This window comes from Chiloscyllium plagiosum, unplaced genomic scaffold (genome assembly GCF_037043375.1).
Source record: "Chiloscyllium plagiosum isolate Xiang-an unplaced genomic scaffold, Cpla_swu_hap1 HiC_scaffold_9, whole genome shotgun sequence".
Classification (NCBI taxonomy): domain Eukaryota; kingdom Metazoa; phylum Chordata; class Chondrichthyes; order Orectolobiformes; family Hemiscylliidae; genus Chiloscyllium; species Chiloscyllium plagiosum.
In genome coordinates this window covers 17,238,572-17,253,965 of record NW_028270147.1, presented here as the reverse complement: position 1 = coordinate 17,253,965, position 15,394 = coordinate 17,238,572, and the positions used below count along the sequence as shown (strand labels likewise).

General features: G+C 39.1%; 1 protein-coding gene across 3 annotated transcripts in view; it reads right to left on the bottom strand.

Moving 5' to 3' along the window:
- Window positions 1-11,514, bottom strand: part of LOC122554156 (serine/threonine-protein kinase N2-like) — a 117,494-nt gene extending 105,980 nt beyond the window's left edge. For 2 of the 3 annotated variants that reach the window (XM_087990429.1, XM_043698732.2), the window contains exon 1: window positions 11,006-11,514. In XM_087990429.1, coding sequence (XP_087846555.1) covers window positions 11,006-11,026 — 21 coding nt within the window. In that variant the 5' untranslated portion in view covers window positions 11,027-11,514. The remainder of the gene's footprint in view (window positions 1-11,005) is intronic. The other variant, XM_087990430.1, reaches the window with a different exon arrangement.
- Between the last annotated feature and the right edge of the window lie 3,880 nt (window positions 11,515-15,394).

Below are 15,394 nucleotides of genomic sequence, written 5' to 3'. Positions count from 1 at the left end.
ATGACGGAAAATAATTAGATTGGAAGCAAATCAGAGAAGATCCACCGAACTTGATGAAGCAAAGACATGGCAGAAAGGTCAGCAGGAACAATGCATCACAGTCACGGAGAGAATATCATTTCCAATTTTGGTTGGCTCCCCTTATCTCAGCATAGATTTGCTGATCTCCAGAAGGCAGGGTCTACAAGTCAAAGAACATATGGTATCTGGACTTAGCAGCATTAAAGAGTCAGTCATTTTTCTTTTAAAAGAATGTTTTCCAAGCTGTCAGGTTTACTTCAGTTACCAATAGTTGGTCAAGCATTATAAAATGGGAATACAAGGTATCTTAAGTAACATTATGCCAGTGTTGCCAATTCTAATACAGATGTCACATGGCTGGCTGCAAGCCAAACATAAAACTGAGGCTTGCTAAGTTTCCATACACTGGTCACTGATTCCTAACACCCCTCCCCTCCTCAGACCATTCACAATCTTGGCAACATATCTGACTCTTAGTTGCAATTCTAACTTTGTATGATCTCCGTAACTGGCTACCGATAGCAACTGAAAATACCCAGTAATCAGCATTCAACTTTTTTTTTTGACAGTGATCATTAGAAGTGGTGAACTGACAATCCTCCATCTTTCATGTTAGAGCAGAAAATCAAAATGCCATTAAAACACAATATTTAAGGTTGTTACAAAACAGCCCATACAAAGTTATAAATTTAATTTTTAACCAACTAAAGTGGCTATAAAGTCTTAGAATATTATTGATGTAGGCCAGAGATGATGATGATGATGAAGCTGTGTAAGCATAATCACAATATGGAACAACTGGATAAGATTGTCTGTACCAAGAAATGAGTCAAATTCCATGGGGATTCAAAACAAACATTACATCACAGCTTAATAGTGAAAGGAAAAGCAGTTCCAGAACAAAAATTACCCATTCTAACTACATAAAAATTCTGCTCACATCTACACCAGTTTAATTTGGAAATGTATCCCATCAAGGAGTTTATTATTTAGCTAAATTCATTTAACTGCATTATTCAAGACAGCATTATATCTATTATGCTAAATATTTTACGTAAGAAACTCAAGTGTTTCTGAATGACACGATATTCTTGAAGAGAACACAGTCAAAGGCAAGTGGGTTACACCCTTGAATTCTTCCCAAATTGCTCTTTTGGTTATCCAAAATACGTTTGATCTTTTGAGTTGGTAAGTTATGACACCAGAATCTATAACTACAATGCAGCCAAATTTGCCCATACTATCAAATGACACCATGACTACCTTTTTCCTAAACAAAACGATCAGGCAGACATACTGCCATCAGGTGATCTGTAAGCTCTGAGCAAAGGCTATTAGAGTTGCTACATTTGTGTCTGCTGGCCGCCATGGCTTCAAGGACTGATGGTGTCACACTTGCACTAACTTGGTTGGTCAACTTTCTGGAAACGTATAGTTGGGTATTGGAAATGGACAGAATCAATTCAGTTGCAAAATCCCTTTTGCACACAGTCTCTCAAACAAACAAGGTCTGCAATACAAATTTCAAAATGATGATTCATACAAATGATTATAAACTGTTTTTAGTCACACCATTGATAAAATACTTTCAGTTACTTCCTAATAGCCTTCACTTCCAGTCTTCCTTATACAATTGTTAAGAGACAGATATTGGGTTAGGGATAATTAATTCATGAAAATCACTTCATGTGAGAAAAAAATTAGTAACTCTAAATAAACTAAACTATGTTACAAACCTTTAATATTAAATATTGAAAAAAAGCCAAGAGCAAAGGTACACTGGTTTATGAAAGTCAAAAGCAGCAAAATTCTATTACTGCTATAGTTCACTGCAACTCAGTTAAAGACTATACTTGGAGAAGGGAATGGAAGAATTTCAGTAAGAAATGCAGTCCCCTTTCCACCCATGTGCTAGGATGCAATTCTAGATTCAGAACCCAAATACCAGCTATACCGGTAGGTCCACTCAAGGACAAAGGAGGGAATTTATGGGTGGAGCCTGAGTGGGCGAGGTCCTTAAAGAATACTTTGCATTCATATGCACAAAGGAGGGGTCATGGTGCATGATGAGTCTCCAGACATGCATACTCATAAATAAAAGATGGTATTGTAAAAAGCATTAAAGGTAGACAAGTTCCCAGTACCTGATGGGATCTATCCCAGAATGCTGCAGGAGGTAGGTGAGGAAATTGCTGGAGCCTTATACAAAATCTGTGTCCTCTTCAGTCACACGAGATATCCCAGAGGACTAGAGAAGAGCCAACATTATTCCTATTGCCCTGCTTAAACAAAGGAACAATCAGGAAATTACATGCCAGTGAACCTTACCTTAGTGGTTCAGGAAATTATTGGAGAAGATTCTTAGGGATAGGATTCACTGCCTTATTAGTGATAGGCAGCATTGGCTTTATGGTAAAGGTTCTCTCTCAAACTGGATTGAATTTTTTGAGGAAATTACAAATATGATCAATGAGGCAGCATGTAGATGTGGTCTATACAGACTTTAGCAAGTCTCTGACAAGGTCCGGTGCGGTAGGCTGATACAATGGATTAAATCACATGGGACCCATGGTGAGCTGGCAAGATAGCTATAGAAATGGCTTAGTCATACAAGGCAGAGTGGCAGTGGAAAGGTGTTTATCAGACTAGAGATCGGAGACCAGTGGTGCTCTGCAGGGATCAATGCAAACACAAAACAGATGCTGGAAAAGCTCAGCAGGTCTAGCAACATCTGTGAAGAGAAATCAAAATTAACATTTTGGGTCCGATGACTCTTTCTCAGAATCGCTGGTTAACTTTGAATTCTCTTCACAGGTGCTGCCAGACATGTTGAGCCTATCCAGCAACTTCTGTTTTTGTTTTAGATTTACAGCATCCACAGTTCTTTCGGTTATCACTAATGCTGGGACCCATTTTTTTTTTTTTAATGGGGATAAAGGTTTAAGGTAAAAAGGGAATAAGTGCCAGAGGTGGATACAATAGCAATATTTAAGAGGTAACTTGACAGATGTATGAACAGGCAAGAAAGAGAGATAAAGACCACAAAGAGGCAAGAAGATTTTAAGTTTAGAAAGGCATCATGTGTCAGTGCAGTCTTGGTTAGCGAAAAGCCCTGTTCTTGTGCCGTACTGTTCTTTATTTTGTAACACAGACATGACCTCCAGCAACTCACAGCAGAATGTCAATTATCTTGTGCTTTAATTATCTGCCGCTTTAATTATCTGCCAGGATTTTAATAGGGCAAAATCATACTCTATACCTCACCTCACTGGAGTTAGGGGATTGCACAATCAACCTCACCAAAAGGGACTTAAGCTTATAATATACTTTTCGTCGTCGTTTCTGAGTTGTCATTTAAGCAAAACTCTAGACTTTTATTACATCCAGTTGAAGGGAAGAGAGATGTATTCCTTATAACTGCCAGCAGACTTACAGAATAGTTGCAGCACAGAGTACATTCCAGCCCATCACACCTGTGCTGGTCCCTTGAAGGAAAATTCACCCAGTGCCACTTTACTTTCCCTGTTTCTTTTTCCCCTTTTCTGACAACAATCCAATTCTCAATTTGAAAAGCCTCAATTGACCGCTTCCTCCACACAAACACTACATTCCAGATCCTATCCATTTGCTATGTGAAAAGGCGTTTCCTAATCAGGAGATGTTCACCTGCATTTAAGCAGCAATCATTAACAAAAAGCAACATACTGCAGATGTTAGGAATCTGAAACAAAAAGAAAATGCTGAGGGAGAAATGCAGCATATTCAGCAGGATTGGTGGAGAGAGAAATAGAATTAACATTTGAGGTCTATGATCTTTCCTCAGATTAGGAAGAGTTAGAAATGTCATAGGTTTTGAGCAGAATATGGATCCAAAGACAAAAGTGAGCAGAAGCTAAATGACAGAAATGGTTATCTGAAAGGAAATGGCGATGGGGCAAATCTACTGACAAAATGGAAGAAAATAAGCAAAGAAAAAAAAACAGAAAGCCAATGATACGTAAGAATTCATGGTCAGAAATTACTCAGTTTAGTATTGCGTTCAGAAGGCTGCAAACTGCTCAGCTGAAAGAAAAAATGCTTTTCCAGAAACTAGCATCAAGTCATGATGGAACAGTGCAATTCAAAAACAGAAATATCAGTGAGAAAAAGTGATGGAAAATTAAAAAGTGACAAGTCAGAAGTTCACGATCATGCTTGCAAATAAACACTGTTCTGCAAATTGTTCACATCACTAACACCAGAGCTTTTCTGGTTACTTCAATGTCACAAGCATATTTCTTATTTGTTTAGTGCAACTGTCAATGTGCAAGACAAACATCCAAATAAAAATTTGGGTCAGTTTCCAGTAATTTCTTTCCTATTCTGGGGAGAAGCAGTTAGGAGACACACTGACACAACCTACTTCTCTCCTGCCACCACTTTCCTCTCTGCTAAAGTCTCAATTTGCTCCTTAAAGCTTACATTAGTCTTTGCATCATGATTTTTTGCAGCCGAGTTCTGGTTACTTTTTAAAAATTCTTCTGTTACATGCAGTGATTAGTTTCCAGATGTCTGGTTCAGTAACTCGAAAGTATATGCCCTAGCATTTCTCTCATTCAATCGAGCTGCCCCCAAGTTCCAGACTCCTTCGTCTAAAAATATTCTCTTTGCAAACTCCCCAGCTACAACACTGTTTCTCTGCTATCAAATTAATATTCTGGACAAGGGAAGCATGATAAAGAGGCAATCATATTTTCCATAACTATCTTTATCACCCAATGTTAGCTCCTCCAATTTTCTCGCTGGTTGCCATCTGAACACTCAATGATACTTTTCAAATTACCAATATCCACGACTCATCTTTTGAAGGTAGGATTCCTGTACACTCTTAACATGTATATGCCAAGTAACCCACTTCGGTGCTGTGAGAAGTCATAATTCTGTAGAACAGAAATCATTCCTTTCCACCAGATTCTTCCAAATACCATAGATGGAAAAGTACACAAGCCCAGTTTGATGTTATACAATTTTGGGCCACTTGCAGCTACTCAAGATCATTCACATCACAACCACAGATAAGTATCTACAATTAATTTCCCTTTTGGTTGCCAAGCAAACAGAGGAACAGATAACCTAAATGGTATTTTAAGTCCTCCACTCCAATGTTTTTCCTCCCTTCTCTCCTCCTCCCCCTCCCCTCCCCCCAAAACATTGCTATTTAAAAATAGAAAGAGCTAATTCCTCACAACTCACTGTTTCTTGCAACTTCACTCCCCTACAGTGGAGCTATGGTTTTGTCTTCAGATCTTTTAGCTTTCTTGAAGTGCTTTCTTTCTTGATGATATCTATCAGTTTTTGACTCTTGACTGAGATATGTCATTTTTCATGGGAGTAGAGGCACTTCTACTGTACTATTTTTATATATTTGCTGCATTTCTTCACAGGCCTTGGCTGTTCACTTTTCAAAACTAAGGTTTCATTATTCTTTGCTTGTTCCTAGTGCTACCATTTTGAACATTAACTCCTGAATCAATAATATTAGCACATGGACTTTTCTCAATTGAATAACAAAATGTACTTCCTTTGAGTGCAAAGTATCCTTCATCTCTTTTGCCCCATAAACATCCACTAATAAGGCCTTTCATAACAAGACATCAGTTATGTTGCCAATCAGCCTCTGAGTTGAACCTGCATTCCTTTTGGAGCCAATTTAACAAGTACATAACTAGTGCCAATGTATGATCTTACTGGTCCAAAGAAATACTGGAATGGCAAGTCTTGTGGTTCTTCCCTATGTGTCAACTAGTTATAGCAGTAGCTGAGCCTTATTAGCCTTGAAGACCTAAAGTCTGACTCTCCATTAGTGCCAGTTAGCTCTTAATTTGGGCAGCAGAGGGTATCCTAGAAGTAGCCATGGTCACTTGGCTACTATCTGTCACAGGCTGCTACCTTCCTGATAAAAGGCTTTGCCCGAAACATTGACACTCCTGCTCGTCAGATGCTGCCTGACCTGCTGTGCCTTTCCAGCACCACATTCTGGACTACTATCTGTCACATGCACTAAAAGTGGGCATGCAGACCTCAAATGAAATCAGGAGGAGGAGGTTTGGCTCTCATGGTTGATCAAAATATTGGCAAATAATTCAAAGCTAAAAATTGGTATCTGGTCATTGTCAATGAAAGTAAGAAATGACAGAAATGTTGATAATTACTTAAAGCCCAATTTTACAGTACAGAAAGAGGTCACCATGTCAGGTATTCCAAGGATGCTAATATTGAAAATTATCACACAAACAAAAGCACCAATTAAACTAATAGGACTAAAATATTACAAATCCCTCTGGACCAGGCTGTTTTCTCCAAGGGTTTAAGAGGAAGTAGGCAAGTAGTAAGTAGGATCACTAACATTACATCACAGGAGCCATAAATAGATATTTTTATTTATCAATGGCCAAGATTAGCCTTAGGCGACATTATAAATATTTTTGATCACCCTGTTCAGATATGTTATGACATCTCTGGAACAGGTGGGATTCAAACCAGGCCTTCTGGCTCAGACATATGGATGCTACGGCTATACCACAAAAGCCCTCAAGCAACTTTATCAAGTTGTGCAGATAAAAGTACAAAATTAAAATGAAATGTTCAGATTAAACAAACAAACAAAAAACTGTTGTCAATGAATTTCAAAATAGGCAAGTGAGAAGTCCAGGCTAATGGAACTCTGGCTTTTATATCAATTTCTCCCACCTCATTAGATTCCTGTTAAAAGGGCTTTGGTCAGACCACAACTATAGTATTTACAAATATCACATTTGGGAAGGATATACTGGTTGTGTGAGTGCAAACTAGTCTAAGTAATCAGTTCTCAAACTGCAAATTTACTAAAGTTCAAAAATGTTTCCAAGGAGAACCTAGGCACATAGGTAAGAAAATTAATTTTGCTGATTGTTTAATGCACGATTAGAGAAACAGCCCAAATGAATTAGAGTCAGAAAACAAAATGCTGGAAATCACAGGAGGTCAGGCAGCATTCATAAAGTGAGAGAGAAACTAATGTAGAGTCTAGGTGACTCTTCAGAGCCAACAAAGCAGCTCTGACGAAGAGTCAGCTCGACCAGAAACATTAGCCCCTCTTTCTCCACTGATGCCGCCTGATCCACTGTGATTTCCAGTATTTGTTGTTTTCAGTAGATTCCAGCATGTGTCGTAATTTGCTCCCAAAATTAGAGTCAGACCTTTTAGGAATGAAATTAGGAAATACTTCTACAAAGTCTGGCAGGAATTTAGAATTCCTTGATCAAAAAAGCAATTGTCACTAAATCAATGAATTTTAAATCGGATTTTTCTTTGAAAAACCAGAAGGAAAACCAGGTAAAAACAAACAAAGTCACATCAAGTATGTTCCTGGATGAACCAAGATCGCACAAAGACAACAGCCCAGGTACAAAAGCTAAATGGCTTCTCATAGCTCAGATTCAACCTGCAGCTAGTTGATTAGTGTGTTGGATGGTGACAGGTAGTGATGGAATCAAATACTAACAAGACTTCACCACTTTAAGACTGGAAAGGGAGGAAAGTTGACAAAGATGGATAGAACTACAGGGTAAAATTAGTCTTCAGCACTGAAGCAAAAAATATTTGGTAGTTTGGAAAAATGGGTGGCTGACTGGTTATCGTGCATTTTGTGCTTCTGTCCAAGAAAATACACCAAATGCATCGTTGTGGAGCTCAAAATTAGACATGTCTCTATGGTATTTCGCTATCAATTTTATTTGTTAACCTAAGAGGGGATCTATTATGCTTGAAATACATTCACATTTAATTCCCAAGCAATCCTTTACACATTTGTTATTCTTATAAAATCAATTACAAAGACATGCTGAGGTCAAGGAATATCCAAAAATAAAAGTGAATATTATACGTATATTAAAAAGATTTCAATAATGTCCAAATCAGTTTAAAAATTCAATCTTGGGATGCAAGCACCACAAGTTGGGTCAATATTTATTTCCTATCCCTAACTGCCCTTATAATGATAAGCTACCTTCTTGAACTACTGCAATCCATCTGGTGTAGGTACATCCATGATGCTACTGGGAAGTCTAGACTTTTGACCCAGCGAGGTTGAAGAAACAGATATTTTCAAGGCAGGTTGGTGATTGGCTTAGAGGAGAACTCGCAAGTGCTGGTGTTCCCACGTTCTTCAAGATGCCAGTGCTCCACGGTATGGAAGGCACTGTCTAAGGAGCCTTGTAAATTTCTACCATTAATGGCTGTCACCGTCTCAGAGGTGGTGGGCATATTTGTGGATATCAAGCTGGCTGCTTTGTCCTCTATGTGGTCAAACACCTCGAGTGTTGTTGGAGCTGCACTCATGCAGTATACTCCTAGCTTGTGTGTAGTGGACTGGGTTTTGGGATTTAGGTGGCAAGTTACTTGCTGAAGGATTCCTAGTCTAACCTACTCTTGTAGCCACAATCCATTTCAGCTTCTGGTCAAGAGTATCCTTATGTCGATAGTAGGTGATTCGACAGTGATAATACCACTGAATATCAAAGGGATAATGACTAAGATTTGCTCTTTGAAAAATATCATTCACTCCTTACAAGTGCAAGAAATATTTCTTACTACTTGTCAGCCCAAGCCTTGTTTTGTTCAGGTCTTGCGGCACTTGGACAAGGACAGCTTCAGTGTTTGAAGAGCTGCAAATTGTGCTGAACACTGATCAGCTGATGTCCCCACTTCTGAAATTATGATGGACCTTTGCTCCAGCATAAAAGTCAAATGGATATGTTCACTAATGACTGTACAATGTGCAGCAACATCTGGGAGCAAAATGACAGTTATAAATAACATTTTCTGTTGTTAATCAAAAATCATATCTTGAAATGATAATGGCCAGATAAACAAGCATGGAGAAAGGTGAGAACTGCAGATGCTGGAGATCAGAGCTGAAAATGTGTGGCTGGAAAGGCACAGCAGGCCAGGCAGCATCCAAGGAGCAGGAGAATCGACGTTTCGGGCATGAGCCTTCTTCATAAAGGGCTCATGCCCGAAATGTTGATTCTCCTGCTCCTTGGATGCTGCCTGACCTGCTGTGCTTTTCCAGCAACATACTTTCAGATAAACAAGCATGGTATGGGCAACAGAAAAAAAAACACAATTCTCAAACTATTGTGGTTTGACTTAACTAACTCAGTCAACTTTTTTTGTTAAAAATGTTAGCGTAATGCCTCTTGTGAGTGCACAAGACAGCAGATTTTGAGACGTGGTAATAGATGGTGAAGTCAGTCACGTGGTTCCTGTTCATCTCACGTACCTTAAAACTTATATACATGTAGTTTTTGTTTACTTCCCCACCTCGTAAATATATGGGCTGTTCTCATCCTCCTTTAAGCATTTAAATGTTAAAATAAGGAAACTCTGTCACAGAGGTTTTCTGATCCTCTTTGTGCCGCATGACAGAAAGATTTATGTTTTATCCACAAAATTATGACACTAGACTTGGATTGTAACATCAGCTGACAGGAAAAGAATGTTTTACTACAAAGTAACACACACTCAGTTATGCCCATGTACATTTATTGTGAGGACATATGATATCCTAAACAGTACATTTGCAGAATTTACTACAGAAGCAGGTTCCAATTACATGAGATCATTCAAATAGTTGAATGGAAACTTCATTCTAATTCTTTTCAAAATTTAGTTTCCTAATGATTTCCTGGACAGTATTTATCAATTTGTAATGATTCACATGTCTGTTTGCAGAAAGACAGTTTTTAGCTTTTACATAATTGTGACCTTTGACAAACATTTATATTTGTTTTTTCCACAACTGACAAAGTAATGTGCAATTTCAAAGACTCATTAAAATGTATCAATCCAACTGATGCAGCCAGTACAGAACAAAAGATTTCATGTCCAATAAGAGAAAACCTCAGTCTACTCAAATCAATTGGAACGATAAGGGGGCTAATTTTAAACAACGAATTACCTTAAATACACAAAACCGGTCTATTCCTACCGAATCTGAAAGAAAACGAATGATGTCCACATTGCACTACTTCCTTCCCATATCTAAAAGTGACATGTATTCACTGTGGCCACAGTGAAGGTGAAACAGAACTGAAGATTCAAGTTAGAAAATAAACTGTTCAGAAAAGCAGGAATTTGCAAACTCGCTTTACGCCTCCATTAAAGGATATTAAAGAAACGAGAGACTCGGTGCTGGGCAGGCGGCCAAGAGTCCAACAACAATTAAGCAGTTTTCCTTCATCACCAACCCCCCCCCCCCCCCTCCTTCAGTGGTTGATATTAAAGCTAACCTCAAGGCCTGGAAGGTCAGGCTCTTCTGGACTCCCAACTTTTCTACACATCAAAAAAAAAACTTAAAACAAAACATACACACAGGGATCGACCAAAAGAAAACTTGCCCACAGTCAAACACACGCTTTCACCCTCTCCACACCCCCCCCCCCCTCAAACAAACACTTAAAATCACCCTCAACAGTTATTCTCCCTCTACTTTAAAAATTATTAATTTATCTCAACCGTTGCCCACCCCCATTCCGCCCAACCAACCCTTCACTTTGGCCAAAAACAAGAAAAAAAGGGAAGAAAAATTTGTCAAGGATCTGACTGACTTTCCTCAGTTGTTGTGGTAGGAGAGCAGTTTGCAAAACAAAAAACTTGAAAACCAGGCAGAGGGCGAACGTTTGTGGGGAGAGAGGGGGGAAATCAAAACGGGAGAAACAAAAAAAGAGAAAGTCGTAGATCATACATTTAAAAGAAAACACACATTTTACTACAAAGTTGGAAGAGTGTGTGTGTGTGTGAAAGCCGAGCAACGCTGCCCACACCCTCTGACTCTCTTACCCCGAGAAGCCTCATCGTCCCACTTTTTTTTTCCCCTTTTTCTCTCACACACATTTTCTCCCTCTCTCCCCTCACACTCTCCCTCTCCCTCTCCCTCCCTCAGTTACAGACGAAGCCTCTTTACCTGGACTGGATCCGCCGCCATCTTGGCCTCCCTCTCCCTCTCCTCCGGATCGGCCGACGACGGTGCTGCCGAAATCCACAACCTCCTCCTCAGAACTGCCGACTGGTTTGGGGAGGGGGCTGTTTATAGAACTTTTTTTTAAATATATAAAAAAAAGAAACATAAAAAAAAACGAAAGGGAGAGGAAGACGACCCACCTCAGCGCATCCTCCCCGCCGGACACAGCCCCCTCCCTCCCCAAACCTCTATTAATGTCCAAACAAAAATGCACACACAAAACTTCAAAAAATATTTTTCTCAAAACTTAAACCCAAAAGGGAGGAGAGCTTAAAGTGTCAGCTAGCCATTTACTTCCAAATTCTGAGCTTCGGTTATGAAGAGAATTGCTGCTGTCTCGCTCTCTCAAACTTGCGGGAAACTTTTCACTTTTTTTTGGTTTTAATTCTTTCCCCTGTCTCTTTTTTTTCTCCCCTCCTTCAGAAGGATGGGCACAAACCAAGTGTTTAAAAACGTTAGCCTCCGCCCTCTGAGGAGAGCCCGCCTGCTCCTTCCCTCTGCGTTCACTAACCCATCATGTGATTCCCTCTTCCCAACACATTTCAAACAAATCACCATCAATATCTCCACCTCTTTTGTGTGTTGTTCTTTGCTCTAACTGCTCAGTTTTGTTTTTTCCTTTCGTTTCCAGCGGCTGTCAATCCAACAGAGGTTGAATAAACCTCTTCCACCTCAACAAACTTTTGACAGTACACCTACCTGCCAATTCTCTTCCTTCCACTCACTTGTGCCACCTTGGAAACATCTTTCATAAAAAGTTGCACTTATAATTTTTTTTTACAATGAGCCCCTTCCACTAACTTGCGTCACCTTGGAAACATCTTTCATAAAGAGTTGCATTTATAATTGTTTTTACAATGAGCCTGTTCAGACATGCCTCATCTGAAGCAGGTGGGTCCTGAACTCAGTTTCTACTGGCCTTGAGGCAAGGGACACTACCACTGTCCCAAAAGACCTAAGCAGAGCTGCACTTAATGCAGTCCAAAATCGAAATAAGCACTTTTGAAGTGTACTCTCTATTGTAATGTAGAAAATGCAAACAGCACACTTGCACACAGTGAGCTCCCACAAGCAACAATTAATGGTCAGAAAATCTATTTTCTCTGATGTTGATTGAGGGATAAATATTGGTGTCTTCAAAATAGTGCCATATAATCAAAGTGCCCACTAATGTGTAACTGATTAGGTGTGCAGGTTGAAGATTTTTCTTTGCACAGTGACAAGTAATGTAAAGGAGGTAACTAATGTGAAGCTTACACAAAAACGTATGTAAAGAGAAGAACAAAGTGTCAAATTCAATATAGCTCAATACTATTTCCCAGGGCAGAAATGACTAACACGAGGGGTCATAGTTTTAAGCTGGTTGGAGGAAAGTATACAGGGGATGTCGGAGGCGGGTTCTTTACACAGAGAGTTGTGAGAGCATGGAATGCGTTGCCAGCAGCAGTTGTGGAGGCAGGGTCATTGGGGACATTTAAGAGACTCCTGGATATGCATATGGTCACAGAAATTTGAGGATGCATACATGAGGATCAGTGGTCGGCACAACATTGTGGGCTGAAGGGCCTGTTCTGTGCTGTACTGTTCTATGTTCTATGTAGGACTCAAAATGTCAATTCTATTTCTCTCTCTGCAGATGCAGCCAGACAAACAATTTCTTCAGCATTTTGTGTTTTTATTTCAGAATTTCCACATCTGCAGTATTTTGCTTTTGCCTGCACAGGACCTTTCCAATTGTTGTAGAACCTAAAGGGAGCATTAGAGTAGAGGAAGTTCACTTGACCTGAAACGTTAACTCTGATTTCTCTCCACAGATGTTGCCAGACCTGCAGAGCTTTTCCAGCAATTTTTGTTTTTGTCTCTGAATCTTTGTTTTTTTTTTCTAAATGGAGCATTGATTGGGATCTTTTATGTTGTTCTGAGAGGATATACAGGACCTCAATTAACTCTTATGAAATATGATGTCTCTGACAGTGAGTACTGATTATTTTTATCATGACAATTCTTAAGTGCTGGGTTTTGTTTTATATTTGTTCTACAAATTCAATTTAATTTGGGCTATAGTTAAGTGCTGGTTCATCTATGGGTGCGTATGGTGAATTAAAGAGGAAAAAACATAACTGTTGAAGAGCTGAATTGAAAACAGGAAACTATGGTGCAGCCTGGAAATACAGAACAGTCAGCATCGGTAATTTCCTTTGAGATTATGCTAAAGCGCCACTGTAATTTTAAAGTGGACAATCAGTAAAATTCTGGTGTCACCAAGGTTACAGAAACCCTGGCATCTCCTCATTGCTGAAAAATATCCTGGTCATCAGTTCAAATCTTACATGTTATTGCATTAAGAAAACCTGACTGGTCTTCCAAATAAATAATTTCCTCATTGGTGCAAGATGTGATATGTCTAAATTTTATAAAAGGTTAATTTTTTTTCTGACTTACATCCATATTCATTATCTGTTTTGTGCTTTCAAATGATCAAAAGACCATCTGAAAGAAGGCATTTTCAGAAAAATTACCCTCTCAAGTGCCATCGTGAGCAGATGCTGCAGACAGTATTCTTAATTGTCACTGCTGAGCGGATTCAACAGAATACATCTGCTGCTAGTCTGCTTGTGCCTAATGGTATAAAAGCATAAAATGAACTGTGTTAAACCAGTAAAAAGAACAATAGCTTGCTTTTATATAATGCCTGTAAAGTACAATATATTCAAAGGCTCTTTTCAGAACAGTGTTGAATCAAATGGAATGCCAACTGTAGAAGAAAGTTACAACTGAGCAAGAAGGCCTTTAAGATAGTTTTTAAAGGAGAACAGAGAGGAATTTCAGAAGCAAGTTCCAAACAACCTGAACTAAGACCAAAAGACCAAAAGGTGTGGGAAGGAAAGGAGATTACAGAAGCAAACTCAGGGTTGAACAGAAAGTCAAGACTTCATACCATCTCATTTAGCCAGAGTGACAGGTCAGGGAGGAAGATGGAATTAGTGTCAAGGCAACAGAATTTGTGACAGGTGCTGAGAACAACTATGTTAAAAATCACCTGATGAAGGAGCGTCGCTCCGAAAGCTAGTGTGCTTCCAATTAAACCTGTTGGACTATAACTTGGTGTTGTGTGATTTTTAACTTTGTACACCCCAGTCCAACACCGGCATCTCCGAATCATGAGAACAACTATGTTAGTCTTCCTGAACATAAATTGAACAAATTTGTAACTCATTCATGTAATATTGTCAGCAATCAATCCTACAGTGAATTCAGGAGAAATTTATTTCCTCAAAGAGTGGTTAGAATGTACTACCACAGGGGTCAGTGTTTGTGGAATAGCATCAATGCATGTAAAAGCAAGTCCCAAATAATACATGAGAGAGAAAGGAATAGCAAGAAATGCTGAGAGGAATAGATGACTGAAAGGTGGCTCATGTAGAGCACAAATATTAGCATAGATCAGTCAAACTGAATAACTTTTTCTTATGCTGTAAATCCTAAATAATTGTATGAAATATCAGACAGCTAGTCTGGCAGAAGAGAGGCTTTTACAGGTTGAGAGAAGTGTACAACAAGTCATATTAGGTGTCATTGGTATACATATGGGAAGCAATGCTGTGCCACTGGTCTATACAAATGAGGGACAACTGCAGTAACAGGAAAGAAGGGAACAGAAAAAGACCCTTGGAGGTGGCAGTGTAGAGAAAGGGTGAGAAGGCAGTGCTGGAGATTCATCAGTTGCATCTAAATGCATTGACCATTCATATGGAGTTCCAGCGAATGAGACAACATTTGGACAGAGATGATGCAGAATGGAGGACAGCATGATTGACCATCTTGAAAAAAGATAGGGAAGGACAAGAAGTGTATTGCATTATGCTCATAATCAGAGGGCTTATCATTTGGGACTTTGTCAGGACTGTCTCAATGCTGTAGTGTAATTAACTCACTGTGTAACAGTAACGTTTCTGTATTGAAATATTGTTAAAATCTCAGAAAAGACCTCAAACTTATTTTTTTGAAAAGCTGATGAAATTCAAAATACCAGATGTCTCAGAAGAAGAAAGCCACAAAATTTGAAGGTTTAGCAAATGGTAAACACTAACTATCATATACTCTAGGATCTAGAATTATCATGAGTGAAACATCAATTAACAAGCAAATTGTGGTTAAATATAAACTATAATTTGCATATAAAATTGTGGATACAACTAAGACCAATGTCACCCCGGGTGTACCTGGAGAAGGAGCATGCGGTGTCCACCAATACCCTTGAGCTGTTCAGGGAGAGGTAGGTACCACAGGGAGTGGAGTGTTTTATTTCCCTCTCCAACTCTTTTTGATTTA